Source organism: Neoarius graeffei, chromosome 18 (assembly GCF_027579695.1).
Source record: "Neoarius graeffei isolate fNeoGra1 chromosome 18, fNeoGra1.pri, whole genome shotgun sequence".
Taxonomy (NCBI): Eukaryota; Metazoa; Chordata; class Actinopteri; order Siluriformes; family Ariidae; genus Neoarius; species Neoarius graeffei.
The window spans coordinates 61,479,362-61,501,665 of NC_083586.1; the positions used below are offsets into that span (position 1 = coordinate 61,479,362).

The 22,304-nt window shown below is 43.2% G+C and overlaps 1 protein-coding gene across 1 annotated transcript in view; it reads right to left on the reverse strand.

The window, feature by feature from the left end:
- Window positions 1–22,304, reverse strand: part of LOC132865810 (titin-like) — a 139,346-nt gene that overhangs the window by 34,386 nt on the left and 82,656 nt on the right. The window contains exon 13 of the mRNA XM_060898311.1: window positions 20,000–20,236. Within this exon, the coding sequence (XP_060754294.1) occupies window positions 20,000–20,236 (237 nt within the window). The remainder of the gene's footprint in view (window positions 1–19,999; window positions 20,237–22,304) is intronic.

The window sequence follows — 22,304 nt, forward strand, 5'->3', positions numbered from 1 at the left end:
ATCCATGTTCATTAATTTGCTCTAGCAGCACTGGGGCAAATTGCTACTCTCACTCAGGATCTTTCTAGTTTATTATTATTATTATTATTATTATTATCATCATCATCTCGTCTCTCGTCTCGTCTTCTTCTGCTTATCCGGGGCCGGGTTGTGGAGGCAGCAGTCTGAGCATGGAAGCCCAAACTTCCCTTTCCCCAGACACCTCGGCCAGCTCCTCGGGAAGAACACCGAGGCGTTCCCAGGCCAGCTGAGAGACATAGTCCCTCCAGTGTGTCCTGGGTCTTCCCCAGGGCCTCCTCCCAGGGGGACATGCCTGGAACACCTCCCCAGGGAGGCATCCAGGAGGCATTCAAAAGAGATGCCCGAGCCACCTCAGCTGATTCCTCTCGATGTGGAGGAGCAGCGGCTCTACTCCGAGCTCCTCCTGAGTGACTGTGCTTCTCACCCTCTCTCTAAGGGAGCACCCAGCCACCCTGCGAAGGAAACTCATTTCGGCCGCTTGTATCCGCGATCTTGTTCTTTCGGTCATTACCCAAAGCTCATGACCATAGGTGAGAGTCGGAACGTAGATCGACTGGTAAATCGAGAGCTTCGCCTTTTGACTCAGCTCCTTCTTCACCACGATGGACCAGTAAAGCGACCGCATCACTGCGGAAGCCGCGCCAATCTGCCTGTTGATCACACTCTATCCTTCCCTCACTCGTGAACAAGATCCTGAGATACTTAAACTCCTCCACTTGAGGCAGGACTTCTCCACCAACCTGGAGAGGGCAAGCCACCCTTTTCTGGTCAAGGACCATGGCCTCGGACTTGGAGGTGCTGATTCTCATCCCAGCCGCTTCACACTCGATTGCAAATTGCCCCAGTGCATGCTGAAGGTCCTGGTTTGAAGAAACCAACAGGACAACATCATCTGCAAAAAGCAGAGATGAAATCCTGTGGTTCCCAAACAGGATTCCTTCTGGCCCCTGGCTGCACTTAGAAATTCTGTCCATAAAAATTATGAACAGAACCGGTGACAAAGGGCAGCCCTGCCGGAGTCCAGCATGCACTGAGAACAGGTCTGACTTACTGCCGGCAATGCGAACCAGACTCCTGCTCCATTCGTACAGGGACCGGACAGCCCTTGGCAAAGAGCCCCGAACCCCATACTCCCGAAGCACCCCCCACAGAATACTGAGAGGGACACAGTCGAATGCCTTCTCCAGATCCACAAAGCACATGTGGACTGGTTGGGCAAACTCCCATGAACCCTCGAGCACCCTATGAAGGGTATAGAGCTGGTCCAGTGTTCTGCGACCAGGATGAAAACCGCATTGTTCCTCCTGGATCCAAGGTTCGACTATTGGCCGAATTCTCCTCTCCAGTACCCTGGAGTAAACCTTCCCTGGGAGGCTGAGAAGTGTGATTCCCCTATAATTGGAGCACACTCCCCAGTCCCCTTTCTTAAAAAGAGGGACCACCACCCCAGTCTGCCACTCCAGAGGCACTGTCCCCGACCGCCACGCGATGTTGCAGAGGCGTGTCAGCCAAGACAGCCCCACAACATCCAGAGACTTGAGATACTTGGGGCGGATCTCATCCACCCCCGGTGCCTTGCCACCGAGGAGCTTGCTAACCACCTCAGTGACTTCAGCTTGGGTAATGGACAAGTCCACCCCTGAGTCATCAGCCTCCGCTTCCTCAGTGGAAGACATGACGGTGGGTTTGAGGAGATCCTTGAAGTATTCCTTCCACTGCCCAACAATGTCCCCAGTCGAGGTCAACAGCTCCCCACCCGCACTGTAAACAGTGTTGGCAGAGTACTGTTTCCCCCTCCTGAGGCACCAGATGGTTTGCCAGAATTTCTTCGAGGCCGACCGATAGTCCTCCTCCATGGCCTCACTGAGCTGCTCCCAGTTCTGAGTTTTTGCCTCCGCAACTGCCCGAGCTGCAGCTTATTATTATTATCCTAACATTTTAGGACGCTATTTCTCCCTCAGTTTTCAACCAATCATCACCAAATTTCACATGAAGAATACTTCTGGGCTGAATTAAGCTGATATGACTTTTGGTGCTGATCTAGATCACTGAATTGAATGATCCATGAAAAACAGGATTCTTTTCCTCCCTAAGCATCATTCTCTATCTCTTACCATTACAGATCTATAGGATACGGTGACCAGATGTCCCAGTTTGTAACAGCTAGCGCAAATTACTGTGACTTTAGTCACAGTCTCTATCTAGTTACTATTATTCTTCTAACGTTTTTTAGGACGCTATTTTTTCCTTGGTTTTCAATCAATCATCATCAAATTTCATATGAATACCTCTGGGCTGAATTATATTGCTATAACTTTTGTTGCTGATCTGGATCACTGATACAAAATGATCCATCAAAAATGGGATTTTTTAAACCACTTACAACTCTGTCAATTTTCATGATTTTTTTTCAATCCTTTTTTTTTGTTTATTTTTGGGGAGTTTTGTGTGTGTTTTTCAGGGGGGTAGGGCATAACTTTTCCTCACTAAGCATCATTCTCTAACTCTTACCATTCCAGATCTACAGGGTACATTCCAGTTTGTAACAGCTAGGAGAAATTACTGTGACTTTATCTAGTTTAAACTTATTGTTGTGGAACATCTCTGCAACAAGTTAGTTTCTGGTATCAATTATATTATAGCAGCTATAAACATTTGCCCTTCCACCAACCTCTCTTTTTTTTTAACAATAAAAACACGGCTTGTCATGTCACAACTTTTCTGTCCTGAAAACCTTCCTTCATTGAAAATCTTAGTTCCAGCTTTACCTCTGATTGGTGCAAAATGTTGACACCAGCGTCTCCTTCCATAAATGTGAAACATCTCCTCACTTCAATGACCACTTTATAGCCAAAAGATCGTGGACACTTAACCAGCATATCGGTTCTTCACCAAACTGTTGACAAACATGTCTTTGTTTGAATGCAGTAGCATTACAATTTCCCTTCAGTGGAATGAAGGGGTCCAAACCTCTACCACACTGAACATCTTTAAGATGATCTGGAAAGCTGAATGCACTTGATCTGAATGTTGAATGAATCACCTGATATCAGTGCCTGGCTTCATTAATGCTTTTATGGCTGAATGGATAAATCCCTATAGCCATGCCCCAAAATCAAGTGGAAAGTCTTTCTAGAAGAGTGGACATTATTCTAACAGCAAAGTGGAATTAAATCTAGAATGGGATATTCACCAAGGACATATGTTTTGATGATCAGGTGTCCACATCAGGTATTTGGTCATATACCATCTCATCTCATTATCTCTAGCCACTTTATCCTGTTCTACAGGGTCGCAGGCAAGCTGGAGCCTATCCCAGCTGACTACGGGCGAAAGGCGGGGTACACCCTGAACAAGTCGCCAGGTCATCACAGGGCTGACGCATAGACACAGACAACCATTCACACCTACGGTCAATTTAGAGTCACCACTTAACCTAACCTGCATGTCTTTGGACTGTGGGGGAAACTGGAGCACCCGGAGGAAACCCACGCGGACACAGGGAGAACATGCAAACTCTGCACAGAAGGCCCTCGCCGGCCATGGGGCTCGAACCCGGACCTTCTTGCTGTGAGGCGACAGCATTAACCACTACACCACCGTGCCGCCCGTCATATACCATATGGTTTATTCTTTGTTACATGTGACAGGTTTTTATTAGAAATAGGATTATATTACATGGACCTTCTCACAAACCCCTGTGATGAGCTGTGACTATGGAATAAGCCATTAGAGCAAGTACATTAATGTAAATCTGTGACTTGCAGCTGCATTACTTGGAACTGTTACAGAAAATTAACACTTTCTCACCAGTTCGAGGATCCAGAATTCAACAGCACAGTGATATAAATTGATAATATATTCGAGGTACAGCAAATTTTGGGGGGGAAAATTATGCATGTTTAGACTTCAGCAACAAGCTGGCTCTTCCTTTACTACAAGCTGTAATTTCCTTTTAATAGATCCTGTGTGTCCCATCCCACTGAAGAGAAAACGGAGAGCTGAGACTCTATTACAGATCACCCAAAGACTGAGTAAGAAGCTGGAATTTTTATTCAACAGTTTGATTCAGATAGATAGACAGACAGACAGACAGACAGATAAGGGGGAATATATAGATCTTGACTACCAGTTTCTCAGTGCTGATCTTCATTTGTACCCTTTTTCGTAAGTTGGTAAATACTCCGGTGAACAGAAGAAATGCTGTACAGACGGACTGAAGCTGAAAAGGCTTGGCTACACATGTGAACGGAGAGCTTCTTTCATTTTGGAGGGTGCAGAGTGTGTCCAGGCCTTCCTTCACTGTTGTAAGGAGATCCAAAAATGCAAGGATGAGCAGAGAGACCTGCTGCATCTGGCTCGGAGTAAGGACCAACTTTGTTCTTTATTTTTGCTTGAGTTGTTAAAGGTTCCTAAAAACATTTAAAAATGAACTAAATGTAAGATTTAAAGCAAAAAAATATCCAAGAGCATTACAATGTTGCCTTTTGAAGCCAACCAATTCATTAACTAACTTCTTTGCCCAGTCCCATGTCTTGGTTGCACAAAAACCAAACCAATTAGGCTAAAATGACATCACTAACATCATTAGTCAGTCCATTACAGAGTAAAAGAAGCCATAGTTGTTATCACACCTGTGCCTGCAAGATGATCATCTGAAGAAGAAAAAGCCTTTATTTGTCACATGTACACTCAAGCACCTCCTCTGCATTTAACCCATATGGGGCAGTGAACACACACAAATGATCAATGAGCACACACACATACCCAGTGCAGTGGGCAGCTATGCTACAGCACCCAGGAGCAGTTGGGGGTTAGGTGCCTTGCTCAAGGGCACTTCAGCCATGATATAGAGGGAGCCATGATCACTCACTGAACTCTTCTCACATTTTTTCCTGCTGGTCCTGGGAATCGAACTGGCAACCTATGGGCCCAAGGTTGCTTCTCTAACCTTCAAGCCATAGCTGTACCCTTATTTGGTCAACTGCATGGAAAATAAGAATGATAAATGGTTAAGCCTGTTGACACGTCCTTTAAGGCCATAACTTGAGGGCCAAAACTGCAATATATAGCTTAAATATGAATATAGCTGCAAGGAGCAATCTGTGGGGTCCAAGCATATTTCATAAGTAGTGCCCCCAGTGCAGTGCATGGACCCATGACAACCCAAAGTTGCAACCTTCTATCCATCCATCCATCAATCCATTTTCTTCCACTTATCCAAAGTTGGGTTGCGGTGGCAGCAGGCTAAGCAGGGTATTCCAGGCATCCTTCTCCCCAGCAATGCTTTCCAGTTCCTCCTGGGGGATCCCAAGGTGCTCCCAGGCCAGATGAGATGCATAAACTCTCCAGCATGTTCTGGGTCTACCCCGAAGTCTCCTCCCAGTTGGATGTGCCCGGAAAACCTCCAAAGGAAGGCACCCAGGAGGCATCCTAGTCAGATGCCCAAACCACCTCAGCTGACTCCTTTCGACATGAAGAAGCAGCAGCTCTAGTCCAAGATCCCTTTGGATGTCTGAGCTCCACACCCTAAGGGTGAACCCAGCCACCCTACGGAGAAAGCTCACCTCAGCCGCTTGTATCTGCAATCTCATCCTTTCATTCACTACCCAAAGCTCATGATGAAGTTGCAACCTGCCATTAAATACTGCACAAAAAACTTGCAAAAAAACACGCATTATCAATTTAACTTATTTTAATTTGTTCAACCCTTAGAGCCTGACTGACGCAAATTTGCATCGCTTCTTTTCAGTTGAACAGTCCCCTGCTTGCTTCACTGCTCCACACTTGCAAATATATCAATATCTTAAGTCTGTCAAACTGACTTGCTGTTGGGTTCACCCAGAAAGAGACCCCGATTCCTTCGTGCTGATGCCTTCCCTTCGGGCCCGAGGACGAGTCAATCGCTCAGAAACGGACAGGGGAACATGTGTGGGTTGTTCACATGCCAGTTTATTCGCTTGCTTCGTCAGAATGAAAACATTTGTGGGAATGTCTTATAGTGTTGCTATGTTTATGTTTTGTCTTCGTGTGTGTGTGTGTGTCTATGGGTGTGTGTCTATGTAGAAGTGTGTAATGATCTTGAATCAATCATAATAATATAATAACATATTTTTGCTGACAGTAAGGTACAGATAGATATCAGAATTTTGGCTTATAATCAATATTATGTCTGATTCTTCGTGGAATAGTTTGGAATGTTAAACATAGATAATGTCTTGCCTACGAAGAAGGTCAAAAAACACCAGTTTGCACAGAAAGGATCTTACTAATTCTTAATAATTAACATGAATAATTCTTAACACATGAATGTGTGGTCAGTCAGTAAATTACATCTTGATTATCTTGATTCCATCAACATAAGTAAAATAACAAATAACAGTATGCTCTTAATAATGAATGTTATAAGAGAATAAACATAAAAAAATAAGAACAACTTAACCACAAGAACAATGAGAATATGTCTGAAAGAGAGAGAACAATTAAACCACTAACAGGATTAAACTTATAACTAAATTAGGTTAATGCTCTTAAACTAAAAGTCCTTAGAATCATAAGATCTTAATTATAATTATGAAACTAATCTAGAACTATGAAACGAACATTAATCACGGAATGCATTCATTAATTACGGGATCTATAAAACTAACATTAATCATTACCATAGTATATTTCAATATATTTCAGTATATTTCATAGCCTTTATGAAGCCATGACCTAAGATTCAACTGAATGAATAAGCATGATCATGAACTTTAATTCTACTGTTTCAAAGTGGGTATGAGTCGATCTGACACTAAAACAGACCTTCAGACACTTCTCTGTTCAAAATACACATTCATAAACAAAATGTTCCCAAACAATGTCCAGCCGGACCTAAGGTCATTTCAAACTAAATTTTAACACAGAATAAGCTAAGAATTACTATTTCACAAAAATAATATATACCTACATATATCCTGATTTAACCTACTGATTCTGATTCATATTCTGATCATAATCTACTCATAATAAAATTTGACCCAACACTTGCCTTATTTTTTGATAAGTGAATGTTTGCCACTTGTCCAAGGCACAATTTACAAATACAAATCTGTTCAGGTGACGATGATGACGATGACTTCATCAATTCTGATGAAATTGTCACCCGAACACAGTTCCCTGAGAGCTGGCTGTGGGAAGACATTGACCTGCCACCCTGTCAAGGAAATATACCATGGTAATTGGAATAATCCAAGATTTATATGAGTGTAGCATTTTGGTGGTAAATGGTAGTTCTGATTTGATGTTTCCCTTTTTATTTTAGTACTACAACAAGCCACACTTTAGACACAAACTATCTCAAAGACTCTATTACTACCTGGGAAATCCTCGCCATCAGTCTGTCAAAGACCCATGGTCAGTACCATGCCTTCTTCGCACGTCTGAAATATCTTGATGTAAACAATGATATGTCTAAAAAACTGAAATACACACCTGTAATGGCTGATATATGATGGCAAATGTTAAAAGAATATTAAAACATTTACTTTCCCTGTAGGTATCTGTGTAGCTGATCCCTATGAACTAACAGTGGCAAAAGACTTCTTTGTGGATCTCAAGTTACCTTACTCAGCAGTACGCAATGAACAACTGGAAATCAAAGCTGTTCTGTATAACTTCTCCAACAGGAAACAGAGGGTACTTTTTACTCTTACCTGCACTTACTTACTTACATACACACATATATATATATATATATATATATATATATATATATATATATATATATATATATATATACATATATATATATACACACACATATATATATACACACACACACACACACACATATATATATATATATATATATATATATATATATATATATATATATATATATATATATATATTATAAAATACAGTTCATGTTTTATAAAATACAGTTCAGCTCATAGCAACAGGTTGGTGCAGCATGTAGTGTTGGTGTCTCACAGCTCTAGGGTTCTCAGTTTCATCCTGAGCTCAGATTAAGGTCTGTTTGGAGTTTCTGCACATGGTTCTACCACATGGGCTTTATGCAGGTTCTCTGGTTACCTCCCACCTCCCAAGAACATTCCCAGTTGGTTGATTGGCTATGCTAAATCCCCTCCCCCATGTGTACCCATGTGCTGCTATGGACTGATATCAAACCCAGAGTCTATTTCTGCCTCATACCCAGCATTCCCAGGACAGGATCTGGATCCACCACCACCCTGACTGGCATAAAATATTTACAGAAGCTGCATGAATGAAATTGTTTGAAGTTCAGCCACATAATCCATCCATCCATTATCTCTAACCACTTATCCTGTGCAGGGTCATGGGCAAGCTGGAGCCTATCCCAGCTGACTATGGGTGAGAGGCAGGGTACACCCTGGACAAGTCGCCAAATCATCACAAGGCTGACACATAGAGACAAAAAACCATTCACACCTGCGGTCAATTTAGAGCCTCCAGTTAGCCTAACCTGCATGTCTTTGGACTGTGGGGGAAAACGGAGCACCCGGAGGAAACCCACACAAACACGGGGAGAACATGCAAACTCCACACAGAAAGGCTTAAACCCAGAACTTTCTTGCTGTGAGGCAACAGTGCTAACCACTACACCACCATGCCACCCAAGTTCAGCCACACGATTCACTTCATATCTCACACTAATGCCTGCTTCTTAACAAGTTAACATAAGTTTTGTCCTGATCTTGATGTCTGACTTCCTGTCCTTTCCAGGTGCGTGTGGAATTCCTTGAGACAGAGAATGTTTGCAGTGCAGCCAGCAAAAAGAAAAAATACAGTACCATAGTTAACATTGACGCCAAATCTACCAGATCTGTCCCATATGTAATTATTCCCATGAAAGCAGGGGACCACCAGATAGAGGTGCTGACTGCGGGAGGATTCTTTGATGATGGTGTAAGGAAAACCCTGAAAGTAGTGGTGAGTGTCAGCAGATTTGTAAAAACCTGCAATATTGGTTATATGTAGTGATAAAAATGAACTTGCATGAGCTTTCTGATAAATGTTGTGAGTATGCAAGCACTTACGGATGTATGTGCAGTGAAAGATAGCTTAAGAATAGCAAACCAAGCCAAATCAAGAGACAGGAATCAAGGTCAGTAAACGCGCTAGGGTCGGACGATCAGCAAACAGAATATCAGAGGTAAACAGAGATCGAGGAAACGAGAAACACTAGCAAAGGTCAGAATGGTAGAAAGGCAATCAGAGAGATAACAAGGCTTGGTATGCTCAGTGAACCGGAACAATACTTTGCATTGAGCGCTTGTGTGACTGGTGTTTATATGCAGGGGCAGGTGATGAGGAAATGGATGTCAGCTGTGTGTTAGAAGGCGGGAGACAGAGGGTGCTGTGTGTTCTGGGAGTTGTAGTTGTCAACTTTTCTTCTTTTTGACAAAGACATTTTGGTAATGGGGGTATCACGCTTGATAATTTTGATAGAAACTTAATAGGGGTGAGGCAAGACTGCCATTCATGGAATCAGACAGCATATCTGGGCACGTTGCTAAAATGTGCTGTTTATTTCCTGATCTCTTATGTCAGTGTTGCTTTTTTTTGGCTGCCCCTAGCGGCTGAATTGAGCATTTCGGTTATTTCTTTAAAAATTCATAACAGGAATGGGCTAGAGATTTACTTTTTTTTGACATCCTTAGAAATTTTTTCTCTACAAGTCTGGGGCCGGATTAAACCATCTGGAGGGCCGGATCCAGCCCGTGGGCCGTATGTTTGACACCCCTGTTCTAGAGCAACATATGCTCCCATCCAGACGACGTCTCTTTCAGGGAAGACCTTGCATTTTCCAACATGACAATGCCAAACCACATACTGCATCAATTACAGCATCATGGCTGCGTAGAAGAAGGGTCCGGGTACTGAACTGGCCAGCCTGCAGTCCAGATCTTTCACCCATAGAAAATATTTGGCGCATCATAAAACGGAAGATACAACAAAAAAGACCTAAGACAGTTGAGCAACTAGAATCCTACATTAGACAAGAATGGGTTAACATTCCTATCCCTAAACTTGAGCAACTTGTCTCCTCAGTCCCCAGACGTTTACAGACTGTTGTAAAGAGAAAAGGTGATGTCTCACAGTGGTAAACATGGCCTTGTCCCAACTTTTTTGAGATGTGTTGTTGTCATGAAATTTAAAATCACCTAATTTTTCTCTTTAAATGATACATTTTTTCAGTTTAAACATTTGATATGTCATCTATGTTCTATTCTGAATAAAATATGGAATTTTGAAACTTCCACATCATTGCATTCCATTTTTATTTACAATTTGTACTTTGTCCCAACTTAGACGTATAGTATATTTGTTTTCAATACTCATACACCAAGTTGCCAAGTTTTCCAATATATTATTATTTGTTGATATTATATTATGGTGCTCTGTGTTGTTCTCATTTATGGATTTAACAACAGTATCAAAATACTCGGGTCTTGAAATAAATGCACATTAGTCATGAAGAATGGTAACTACTCTCTTTTGCGTTATTTTTGACAGAAGTAAAATTCATACATGAACAAATTTTGGCTAGTTGATTTTCTGTTTGGCTAGTTACTTTCGAAGGTAACTAGTCCGGCTGGCTGGTGAAAAAATATATGAATTTTGAGCCCTGTAATACATCCATCCATCCATTATCTGTAGCCGCTTATCCTGTCCAGGGTCGGGGGTGAGCTGGAGCCTATCCCAGCTGACTATGGGCGAGAGGCGGGGTTCACCCTGGACAAGTCACCAGATCATCACAGGGCTGACACATCGAGACAAACAACCATTCACATACTCATTCACACCTGCGGTCAATTTAGAGCCACCAATTAGCCTAACCTGCATGTCTTTGGACTGTGGAGGAAACCGGAGCACCCGGAGGAAACCTGTAGTAATCCTATGATTTACCTGAAGCCCCTAGGGGGCACTGGGGGGTTTGCTATGCTCATATAGAGCCATTGCATTTGTGTTCAGACCAGAGAAGAATATCCCGAATGCATTGTATAAATGTGTTGCCCGCGCTTTCTTTATATAAAAGATTCAAACGGATTGATGTTCGTGTTTGTTAATGTAGTCAAGATACTACATATTGGCGACGAGGACTCCATGCAGAGAGCGAATTCCGGACACCTTGGTGAGAGATAATTGTCAGTTTACTTTCCCCGAAGTTGCGAGGGAGGGAAGAGCTAGCTAGCAAGCCAGCAAGTTAACCCGATATGGCAGCGACCATTGGAACACTCGTGGCATTCGACCACAAAACACAAAGTTGGGAGGAATATGTAGAAATTATACAGCACTTTTTTGCAGCAAACGGAATTAATGATGCAGACAAACAAAAATCCGTTCTCATTAGTGTGGTGGGCGCTGAAACTTACAGCCTGATGCGCAACTTGGTAAGCCCTGACAAACCAGGAGATTGCACTTTTGATGAGCTAGTGACGTTGCTAAAAGACCATTTTAACCCACAACCCAGCGAAATTGTGCAGCGTTTCAGATTCAACTCCCACGTGAAGCAACCGGACGAGTCAGTGTCCGAGTTTGTTGCCCAACTTAGAAAGCTGGCACAGGACTGTAATTATGGGGTGTCACTCTCACAAATGCTGCGGGATCGACTAGTGTGTGGGATAAACGATGAGACCATGCAAAGACGTTTACTGGCTGAGTCAAATCTCACATTTGAAAAAGCACTCAAAATGACTTTAGCTATGGAGTCTGCATACAAAAACACACAGGATTTGCAAGGAAAAGCAGCGTGTAATAGCATCAGAGAAAGGGGGAATCCCAGCACTGCATTTAGGCGACCTGAAAGAAAAACAGGAGAGGAAGGGAAAACTTGTTACAGGTGCAATGGCGGACACGATCCCTTATCCTGCTGTTTCAAGCAAGAGAAATGCCATTCATGTGGGAAAATAGGACACATTGGTAGAGCTTGTCAAAATTCTAGAAAACAAACTGTTCTGAAGCCAAACAAAGGGGAAAATAGCCGAAAGAGCATAAACAGTGCACCCAGTGGGAGTAGTCACTCACACCATGTAACTGTAGATTCAGAAGAGGAAGAATATGAAAAAACAGACGACATAGAGCAAGCCTTTTCAATGTACAGTCTACAGGACAAACATTCAAAGGTAAAACCAATTGTTGCGGAGTTGACAGTTCATGGGGAAAATGTGAAGTTTGAAGTGGACACAGGATGCAGCATTACACTTATGAACGAATCAGTGTTCAATGCACAGTGGGAAAATGTGAAAAAGCCCAAAGTGGGGCAAACTAGTATGAAATTAAAAACATATACAGGGGAAGACATAAAGATGCTGGGAGTAGCCGATGTCAATGTGCAATGTCAAAACCAACGAAAAAACTTACCTCTCTACATAGTCGGTGGCACTGGACCCAACCTGCTGGGCCAAAGCTGGCTCAAACAATTAAGATTGAACTGGGCAGAAACTCACAACATGAGTGTAGCAAGTGGGGAAAGGCTGACCGTAGAACAGGTGCTGGCGCGTCATGAAGATGTATTCAAGGATGAGTTGGGGACGTTGAAGGGAGTCAAGGCGACCATTAACGTTGTGCCAGGCGCAATACCCAGATACTTCCGTCCTAGACAGATCCCCTTCGCTATGTGCCCTAAAGTGGAAGCCGAAATAAACCGCCTGATAAAGGAACAGATAATCATGCCTGTCAAACACTCAGACTGGGCATATCCGGTGGTACCCATATTGAAACCCGATGGGTCAATTAGCTGGGTCAATCGGTGATTATAAGCTCACTGTGAATCGAGTGTCCCTCTTAGAACAGTACCCAATCCCAAAAATAGAAGACCTGTTCACAGCCTTGTCTGGAGGCCAACAGTTTTCAAAACTAGATATGAGCCACGCTTATGCACAGATTCTGATGGATGAGAACTCAAAGTAGTACCTCACAGTGAACACGCACAAGGGTCTTTTCACATACAACCGCCTCCCTTTTGGCGTTTCATCCGCCCCGGCCGTTTTCCAAAGAACGATGGAGGGGTTGCTGCAGGGCATACCAATGGTGGCTATTTATTTGGATGACATTCTTGTGACAGGTGTAAATGCCCAGAACCATCTCAAGAACTTGAATGCAGTATTAGGACGCTTGGAGGAGGCTGGGTTGCGTCTGAAGAGGTCCAAATGTGAGCTACTGAAGGACGAGGTGTGTTATTTAGGCCACAAGGTGAATGCACAGGGTCTGCACCCAATGACGTCAAAGGTCAAGGCAATCAGCGATGCCCCAACACCATCAAATGTTACAGAGCTCAAAGCGTATCTGGGGCTGCTGAATTATTACAATCATTTTCTCCCTAACCTGTCCACACTGCTTGCCCCAATGCACCAGCTGCTGAGGAAAGATGAGAAATGGGCATGGACAAACAAGCAAGCTGAAGCTTTCCGTAAGTCCAAAGAACTCCTTCAGTCTGCCCATGTGTTAGTTCATTATTCTGCGGATAGGGAACTAATTTTGGCGTGTGATGCATCCCCTTATGGGGTGGGTGCTGTGTTATCGCACAGGATGCCTGATGGAACTGAGAGGCTGCTGGGTTTCATGTCAAGAACCCTTACTGCATCGGAGAAACGATACTCTCAGCTAGACAAAGAGGGTTTAGCTGTCATATTCGGTATCCAGAGATTCCACAAGTACCTATATGGACGTAAGTTTACCATCACAACCGATCATAAGCCTTTGATAACACTGTTCCATGAAATGAAACCTGTACCCCACACGCTCTCACCCAGGATCCAGAGATGGTCTGTTCTGCTCAGAGCCTATGAGTACAAGATAATCTACAAACCTGGGAAATTCCACAGCAACGCTGACGTGCTCAGCAGACTGCCAGTTCCATCCCTGCAGACAGAGCAGGAGACACCAGAGCGGGTGCTGATGTTGGACCAGATGGATGATGTACCCCTCAATGTGTCTCAGATCAGAAAGTGGACATCCAAAGATGCCACACTGTCTCAAGTATACAGTTATGTTCTCAGTGGATGGCCAGAGATAAAAGATCCCGAGCTCATGCCGTACTACAGCAGGCGACTGGAGCTGAATGCCCAAGATGGGTGCATCCTCTGGGGAGCGCGAACTGTGATTCCTCCACCCGGCCATACAGCACTCCTGAAAGTACTCCATCAATCACACCCAGGCATCTCACGCATGAAAGCGCTGGCCAGGTCTTACATGTGGTGGCCACGGATGGACCAGGACATAGAGAGAGAGGTGAGCGTGTGCCAACAATGCCAAGAGAATAGAAAAGCACCACCAAATGCGCCACTGCACCCGTGGGAGTGGCTGGAGAGGCCATGGTTGCGCATCCACATTGATTATGCAGGGCCGTTCTTGGGAAAAATGTTCCTAATAATCATCGACGCGCACTCAAAGTGGTTGGAGGTTTACCCCACAAATGGAAGTACAACCCAAACAACCATTGAGAAGTTACGCCAGTGTTTTGCAGCACAAGGTCTCCCACAAATACTGGTCTCAGATAATGGTAGCTGCTTTACAAGCTCAGAATTTCGCCATTTCATGGCTCAAAATAGGATTCAGCATATAACATCAGCTCCGTTCCATCCGTCCTCCAATGGGTTGGCAGAACGGGCAGTGCAGACTTTCAAAGAGGGGGTGAAGAAAATGAAAGGAGGCAGCATTGAGGCGCGGGTTTCCAGATTCTTATTTAGCTACCGCATCACACCACAAACAACAACTGGGCTGTCACCAGCAGAAATGCTGATGAACAGAAGGCTGAGGTCTGCCTTTGATCTATTAAAACCAGACTTAAAGTCCAAGATTGAACACAAACAGATGAAACAGAAAGAGGACCATGACAAAACCACTCAGCTGAGAAGGTTCAGTCCCGGCGATGCCGTATATGCCAGGAACTACGGCCTGGGTCCTAAATGGATACCAGCTACTGTAGAGTCACCGACGGGTCCTGTGTCCTACACTGTGATCTTAGGTAATGGCCAGCGCATGAGGAGACATGTTGACCAGGTGAGAGCTCGTCATCCTGAATCCTCACCCTCACTGGAAAAGAGCCCAGAACTCCCGGAGCCTCACAGACCTGACGACGAGCCGGAACCATCATCAAGTCAGCCAGAGACAGAGCCGCCACCTTCTCCTGGCCAGGGGAATCTCCAGAGCCCCATTCCTGAAAGACTGGACTCACCTGGAGTTCCACCAGTGGAGCTGCGCCAATCCACCAGAGAATGGGTGTCACCCCGATACCTGAAAGACTATACTAGCTAGCAGTGAGATCATGTTTGAGGAAAGCCAAGAATGCGCCTTATGATCTCATGGAAGACAGGCAGTCTACCCTGTACTTCCTTAGTTTAGTTATAAAAAAAAAACAGCTGTTGTAAATGTTTATGTATTGTCAAGACAATGTGTTCATGAGCTTGGTTCTGTTTACATCTCAGGTTGTGAACAAAAGAAACCTGCTAGGAAGTTCTGTATTTTCAGTATTATGTATTTTTAGTAGTTTGTACTGTTAGTACCAGGGCTTTGAACCAGAATTTTTTTCCTATTGGTTCGTTCCGAACAGAAACGGAATTTTAACGTTTCCGGTTTTGGGTTCCACCATTAAATAGACGTTCCCGAACTGGTTAGTAGGGCTGGGTATCACCAGATACCTCACGATACGATACTATGGCGATATTTTGCCCACGATAACGATAATATCACGGTACAGCGATTCTGCGATAATCGATATATTGCAAGAAATTTCAACCACATCACGATATCTGTGTCACTGAAGAAAATCAGAATTTATTGACCACTGTAAAATTACATTTCACATACATAACTATACACTCTTGCCAGACATATATTTGTCTCTATTCCACTGCTGGCAAAACCAAGAGTTGCTTCACTACAACATACAGAAAATTCCCATTTCTGTGCTAGTATTCTCAACTTTTCTGTAAGCATGGACACATCAGTGCTGCTTAACAAGCAGAATCAAATTGTTTTATGAAAACTTAAAACTTGCACTGCAGACTGCACATACATTTCAGTGCTAACACTAATATCAATTTGTTCTTTGTAAACTTGAGAACATATACCTGAGAACATTTAACTTGTGCTTATTTTGCAGGAACAACACACTGTCTGGAACACATTGAAAAGTGCAGTGGGCATCTTAGTCTCCCTGAGCACGATTATGAAACAAAGTGCAGTGTGGGTCAGTGTCCACACACTGAAACTGAACTGAAACCTCAGTGAATCATGTTTCTTCTGAACTTAGAGTAAATACTCAAAATAAAATACAGTGTCTCACACACACTAAAATTGAAAATGCAAGATAAAGTGCAACTTCTTGCCTTTGGCCTTAAATGACAAAATTAAGTTCACAGTTACAGTAAGTCACACATCACTGAAGTAGACGGGAGGACTTTGGCGCTGTCCAGTGTAGTTTGCTTCGGGTCGGGTTTCAGCGGCTCCGACTGAGCTAATATGTCGGGGTGGTGTAGTGCTAAGTAAGTTCGCAAGTTTGTTGTGTTACCTGAATATCTAATTGGAGCGAAACAGGTTTTGCAGAGTGCGTACTCTTTGTCTGGCTCACTGTTTTTTTCTCCTTTCCTTTGGAATCCAAAGTGCCTCTAAACATCTGCCTTAAAGTTCGGCGGCGTCTCTAGGTTTACATTAACAGCCATGCTTGCTTGTTTTTTTTCCTCACTGCAACCGCCGGGGAAAAAAGAGAAGATGAAGAGTGCCTTGCAGTGAGGGAGCGGCACAGCGACACCTCGCGGAGCGGAGGTGCGGAAGTCGTACTGGATTTACAACCCGTCTGAAACATGATTTATTATTTGAAAAAATATCGATATTCAAATTTTGAGTATCGATATTGAATCGGAAGACAAAGTATCGCGATATATCGCCGTATCGATATTTTTGCACACCCCTACTGGTTAGAACAAAAAAATTTCGTTCCCGGAACAGTTAATTACGTTCCCTGTCAGCTGTTTAACAAATGGCTATAAAATTATGTCTCTGTCTCATCCAGCTTAAGCCAAATGTAGGCTAATTCTATTACAACCTTCATTAAATAAGACAAGAAATAATTCAAAACAATTATTTCAAATGTTGGCGATTTGGATTCTCAGTATGTCTTCCCATCTACACAAACAGAAAAAGTGCCAAAAATGAAAGAGAATTCGTTTAGTGTGTTACCAAAGGCTAGTCAGGCCCTATGCATTGATAGGCTAACAGAGGTTAACGCCATTTAATGTTCGCGAGCCTCTCATTAACGTGGACAAATATATTGATATCGTGTTTGAAATTGACGTTTTTGAATAACGATAGACTGCAATATTTACCTCTTATTTAAGATGTGGAGGCGTGATAGTAGTCCACCCTCCCACTCTCTCCATTCAGTCAGCGAACGTCACACAGGAAGTGAACCCCAGCGGGTCATAGAAACTTGCGCGGGAGAAGAATGACTTTTTTATTTGTAGGCTACGGAAACTTTGAGGAACGAAATAAAAACCGGTATTAACTGGTTACCATTATTTTTAATAAGCGTTTCTGTTCCAGAACATAAAAAATAATAAAGTTTCTGGTTTCGTTTCTGTTCCATGTGAAATAGAAAAAGTTCCCGGTTTTCGTTTTCGTTCCTTGAACCGGTTCAAAGATCTGGTTAGTACCTATGTTTTATCTTAACAGTGGGGGAGTGTAGTAATCCTATGATTTACCTGAAGCCCCTAGAGGGCACTGGGGGGTTTGCTATGCTCATATAGAGCCATTGCATTTGTGTTCAGACCAGAAAAGAATATCCCGAATGCATTGTGTAAATGTGTTGCCCGCACTTTCTTCATATAAAAGATTCAAACGGATTGATGGTGTTCGTGTTTGTTAATGTAGTCAAGATACTACAAAACCCACGTGGACACGGGGAGAACATGCAAACTCTACACAGAAAGGCCCCCCCATCAGCCACTAGGCTCAAACCCAGGATCTTCTTGCTATGAGGCGACAGCGCTAACCACTACACCACCGTGCCGCCCATGTTAATATATCTGTATGCTAATATTCTAAAGTTTGCGTATGCTAACATGTATGCTAATATTAAAATATCCTAGCATGCAAGTATGTAAGCATGCTAATACACATGTACAGTATGAGTCAAAAGTTTGGACACACTCATTCACAGTAACAAGTGTGTCAGAACTTTTGAGTGCTTCTGTATTCTAATTTTCAAATATTCTAGCAAGTAAGTATGAAAGCACGTTAACACACACATGCTGATATTCATGTATTCTAGTCTGTGAGCATGTAAATACATCTGTAGGCTTATATTCAAATATTGTAGTGTTCAAGTATGTAAGCTTGCAAATACACATGTACGCTAATATTCAAATATTTCAGCACGCTAGAACACTAATGAGCATTTATGCTAGTCTGGTGTGCAAGTATGATAATACACATGTATGCTAATATTAAAATATTCTAATGTGCGAGTATGTAAGTATGCAGATCCATATGGATGCTTGTATGCGAGTCTGTCTGCATTGTGCAGGTTTAACCCACAGACAGATTTAACTCTAGATACCGAGAGAGAGAGAGAGAGAGAGAGAGAGAGAGACAGGCCACTTTAATTACTGACACATGATGTAATGAGACATGTCTGCTTAATGAGCAGCTAATTTATCATCATGGTGCCTTGTACAGTTTTGGAGCGAGTTGGCTCTCTGAGAGATGTGAACTGTTCATATCCAAATATCTTTTCTGTAAAAGAATAATGAAGTTCTCTCTGCAGTATTCTGTAGGACTAAAGCCGTTAAAGTGCTGATGACACGTTTTTGACATCTTTGGCGATGTTTTATAACATAAAAAGTAATTCCTGATGATCCATATATTAATTCACGAAGGCGCCTATTTTACAAGTTATGATAAAAAACGCGGCTATTTGGGCAAATTTGACAGGGCTGCAGCACCTAGGAGATGAAAGAGGAGGAGGAGCTATATGACGTCAGCGAAAGAACCTTTCTCCTAACTTACCAGTTTGTTGTTGATGCAACAGGTGTTCAGTTTGTCATTATTAGTATTATATTATACATTATTTTATAATAATATGTTGCCAGATACTGCTGAAGTTTTCCAGCCCAAAATATGTTCAAAACCCACCAAAATGCACTTGAAACTGCCCAACTGGGCGGGATTCCTCCCAATCTAGCAACACTGCCAGTATTCCAGAGGGGGTCTACTAGTAGCTATGCCGGATCCAAAGACAGTCCTCCTGTCAGAACATGTGTTGTGAAATGACATAAGATAAAAGGTACGTAGAGCTATAGATTCTACATGATAATCATAAATGTAATCATAAATTCGGCGTGATATCAGTCATGTATTTGCTTGTGAAAGCTTGCGGCTTTCATGTAACTGCCGCCTAGCAACGAGAGGCAAAGGGTAAAGAGGGTAGGCTATCATAGATTCTATTCGGAAGAGATCAACACAATTCTAGACTCCCAGAAGAGGAAGAGCTAGCACTAGAGAGTTCACCGGCGTTTTCATGCACCATTTCCATTGAGTAGAACCAGAGTAGAACAGCCAGTGAACCGCAGCGTGTTCTCCCGCTGACGTCACAACATGGCCGCGAGCCACGGACCCAGTTTTCTTGCGCTGTGCAATTAAAAGTTGGATATTTGCGTAACAACAGCTTCTTTTCACGTAATTATAACAGAAATCTAACATGTTTGCCATGTTGTATAGTTTATTTAAGAAATTGCATAGAGTCATGTTCGTGTCATCAGCCCTTTAATCATGTCCAGTGTAAACCTGATCAGAATGCATCCAGTGAAACTTCACATCAACTGATGACTTGTTGTGTTGCTGTGCTGCTGGTTCCTGCTTCATTACTGATGGGATTCATTTTACATGTGGATTCAGCACCAACTTTGTGCTGCTAGTTTCATGAGTGAAAGAATAAATCTGGACTTACATTGGACATCAAGAGTGACAGCAGGGGAGCGATAATCTTCTCCCTGTGCAGCACAGCTGTAATCACCTGAATCCCTCTGACTGACTGACTGCAGACGGAGAGGGTTAGAGGAGGAGGATAAAAGATTTCCACTTCTGTACCAGGAGACAGTCGGGCTGCAGGTGATTTTACATGTGAGAGTGACTGTCTCGCCCTCAACCACTTCATCAGGACTCATCTCCACCTGAAGCTCTGAGGCTGAGAGGAAAGAGGAAAACATGCAGTGCAGCCTGTGGGGATTAGTGTCTGTTCTCCTGTTATTGAATCACATCATTTAGCTTCCGAATCATAAACTTACTGCATTTTAACTAGCAGATATTATCTGAGGGGAGACATGCCTCATGTTTATACTATAAATATAAAACACAATGTACATTTCAATTTTACATCCATACATATTGTTATTATCTCATCTCATTATCTGTAGCCACTTTATCCTGTTCTACAGGGTCGCAGGCAAGCTGGAGCCTATCCCAGCTGACTACGGGTGAAAGGCGGAGTACACCCTAGACAAGTCGTCAGATCATCGCAGGGCTGACACACAGAGACAAACAACAATTCACACTCACATTCACACCTATGATCAATTTAGAGCCACCAATTATCCTAACCTGCATGTCTTTGGACTGTGGAGGAAACCGGAGCACCCGGAGGAAACCCACACAGACATGGGGAGAACATGCAAACTCCGCACAGAAAGGCCCTCGCCGGCCACTGGGCTCAAACCCAGGACCTTCTTGCTGTGAGGTGACAGTGCTAACCACTACACCACCATGCCACCCTATTATTATTATTATTATTTGTCTGTGAAGATTCTCAGTCATCCAGGTCATAATAAACTGTGGGTGGTAAAATGAGCAACTGGACTTGCTTGAAGATTCTTGAAGACGTTTCACCTCTCAGCCGAAAGGCTTCTTCAGTTCTTTCTAACTAATAGGGAGTATCAGGTATTTATCCTCTCATGGATGAAAAGCAATCTTAAGGTGTCGTTGAGTCATCCTGTTGGTGTGGGTCACTGGGGGCTGGGTGTGAACGACCTAGAGAGTCGTTGGGGTGATCAGTGGGATGTTGATTCTCTCTGTCCTCCTGTGAGTCACTCAGTGCGTTTACATGCACATAGAGAAAATCGAATTTCTGCCGTTGCTCGTCTGAAATCGAAGTTCTAAATGGCATGTAAACACCTTAGCTAGGCTGAAATTGAACCGAACTTGATTTCTCGCAATCGAGCTATACGACCTAGATTAAGCGATTTCTGCCGAGCTACTTAGTGCATGTAAACCCTATCGAGCTACGTATTCGATCTACTTACTTCAGCACTGCCCCTTCCGGAAGTGACGAGTGACGAGACCACAAGCGGGAAACACAACAGCCTCGGTCGGCATGACACTTCACCTTAGCCGCCCACTTTATTAGGAACACTTCTGTTCGTACATACAAACTACAAACACTCTTCTTAGAGTTTAGAGTTTATTTTATTTTTAAAAGGGACAGTGTACAAATTAAACATTATCCTTGTGGTAAGGACAGATGTCTGTACCAGGTTATAGCAGTACATGCTAATTTCCGCCTGTAGGCCCTTTGTTTATACTCTTGCTTGAATAGCTCTTCTTCATGACGACAACCAGAAGTGTACACAGTACTGACACAGTACGTTTACATGCACATCCAAATCGAGCTGCTGTCGGTAATCGAGCAAAGGGTCCCAGCAGGGGTGCCAGAGAAATCCAATCCTACTTGCATACTGTGAAATCGAGCTATTGAGTGAGGTGCATTGTGCACCCGAGCCACAGGTGGCGCTACACGCCCTATCGTGTTGGTACACTTCCGGTTGTCGTCATGAAGAAGAGCTATTCAAGAGTATAAACAAAGGGACTGCTTACGGCCAAACCACTCTGACAACGCCTGATCCCGTCTGATCTCAGAAGCTAAAAAAATAAAAAATAAAAATAAACAAAGGGACTACAGGCAGAAATTAGCATGTACTGCTATAACCTGGTACAGACATCTGTCCTTACCACAAGGATAATGTTTAATTTGTACACTGCCCCTTTTAAAAATAAAATAAACTCTAAACTCTAAGAAGAGTGTTTGTAGTTTGTATGTACGAACAGAAGTGTTCCTAATAAAGTGGGCGGCTAAGGTGAAGTGTCATGCCGACCGAGGCTGTTTTTTTTTTTTTTTTTCCGACCGAGGCTGTTGTGTTTCCCGCTTGTGGTCTCGTCACTCGTCACTTCCGTTAGGGGCAGTGCTGAAGTAAGTAGCTGGA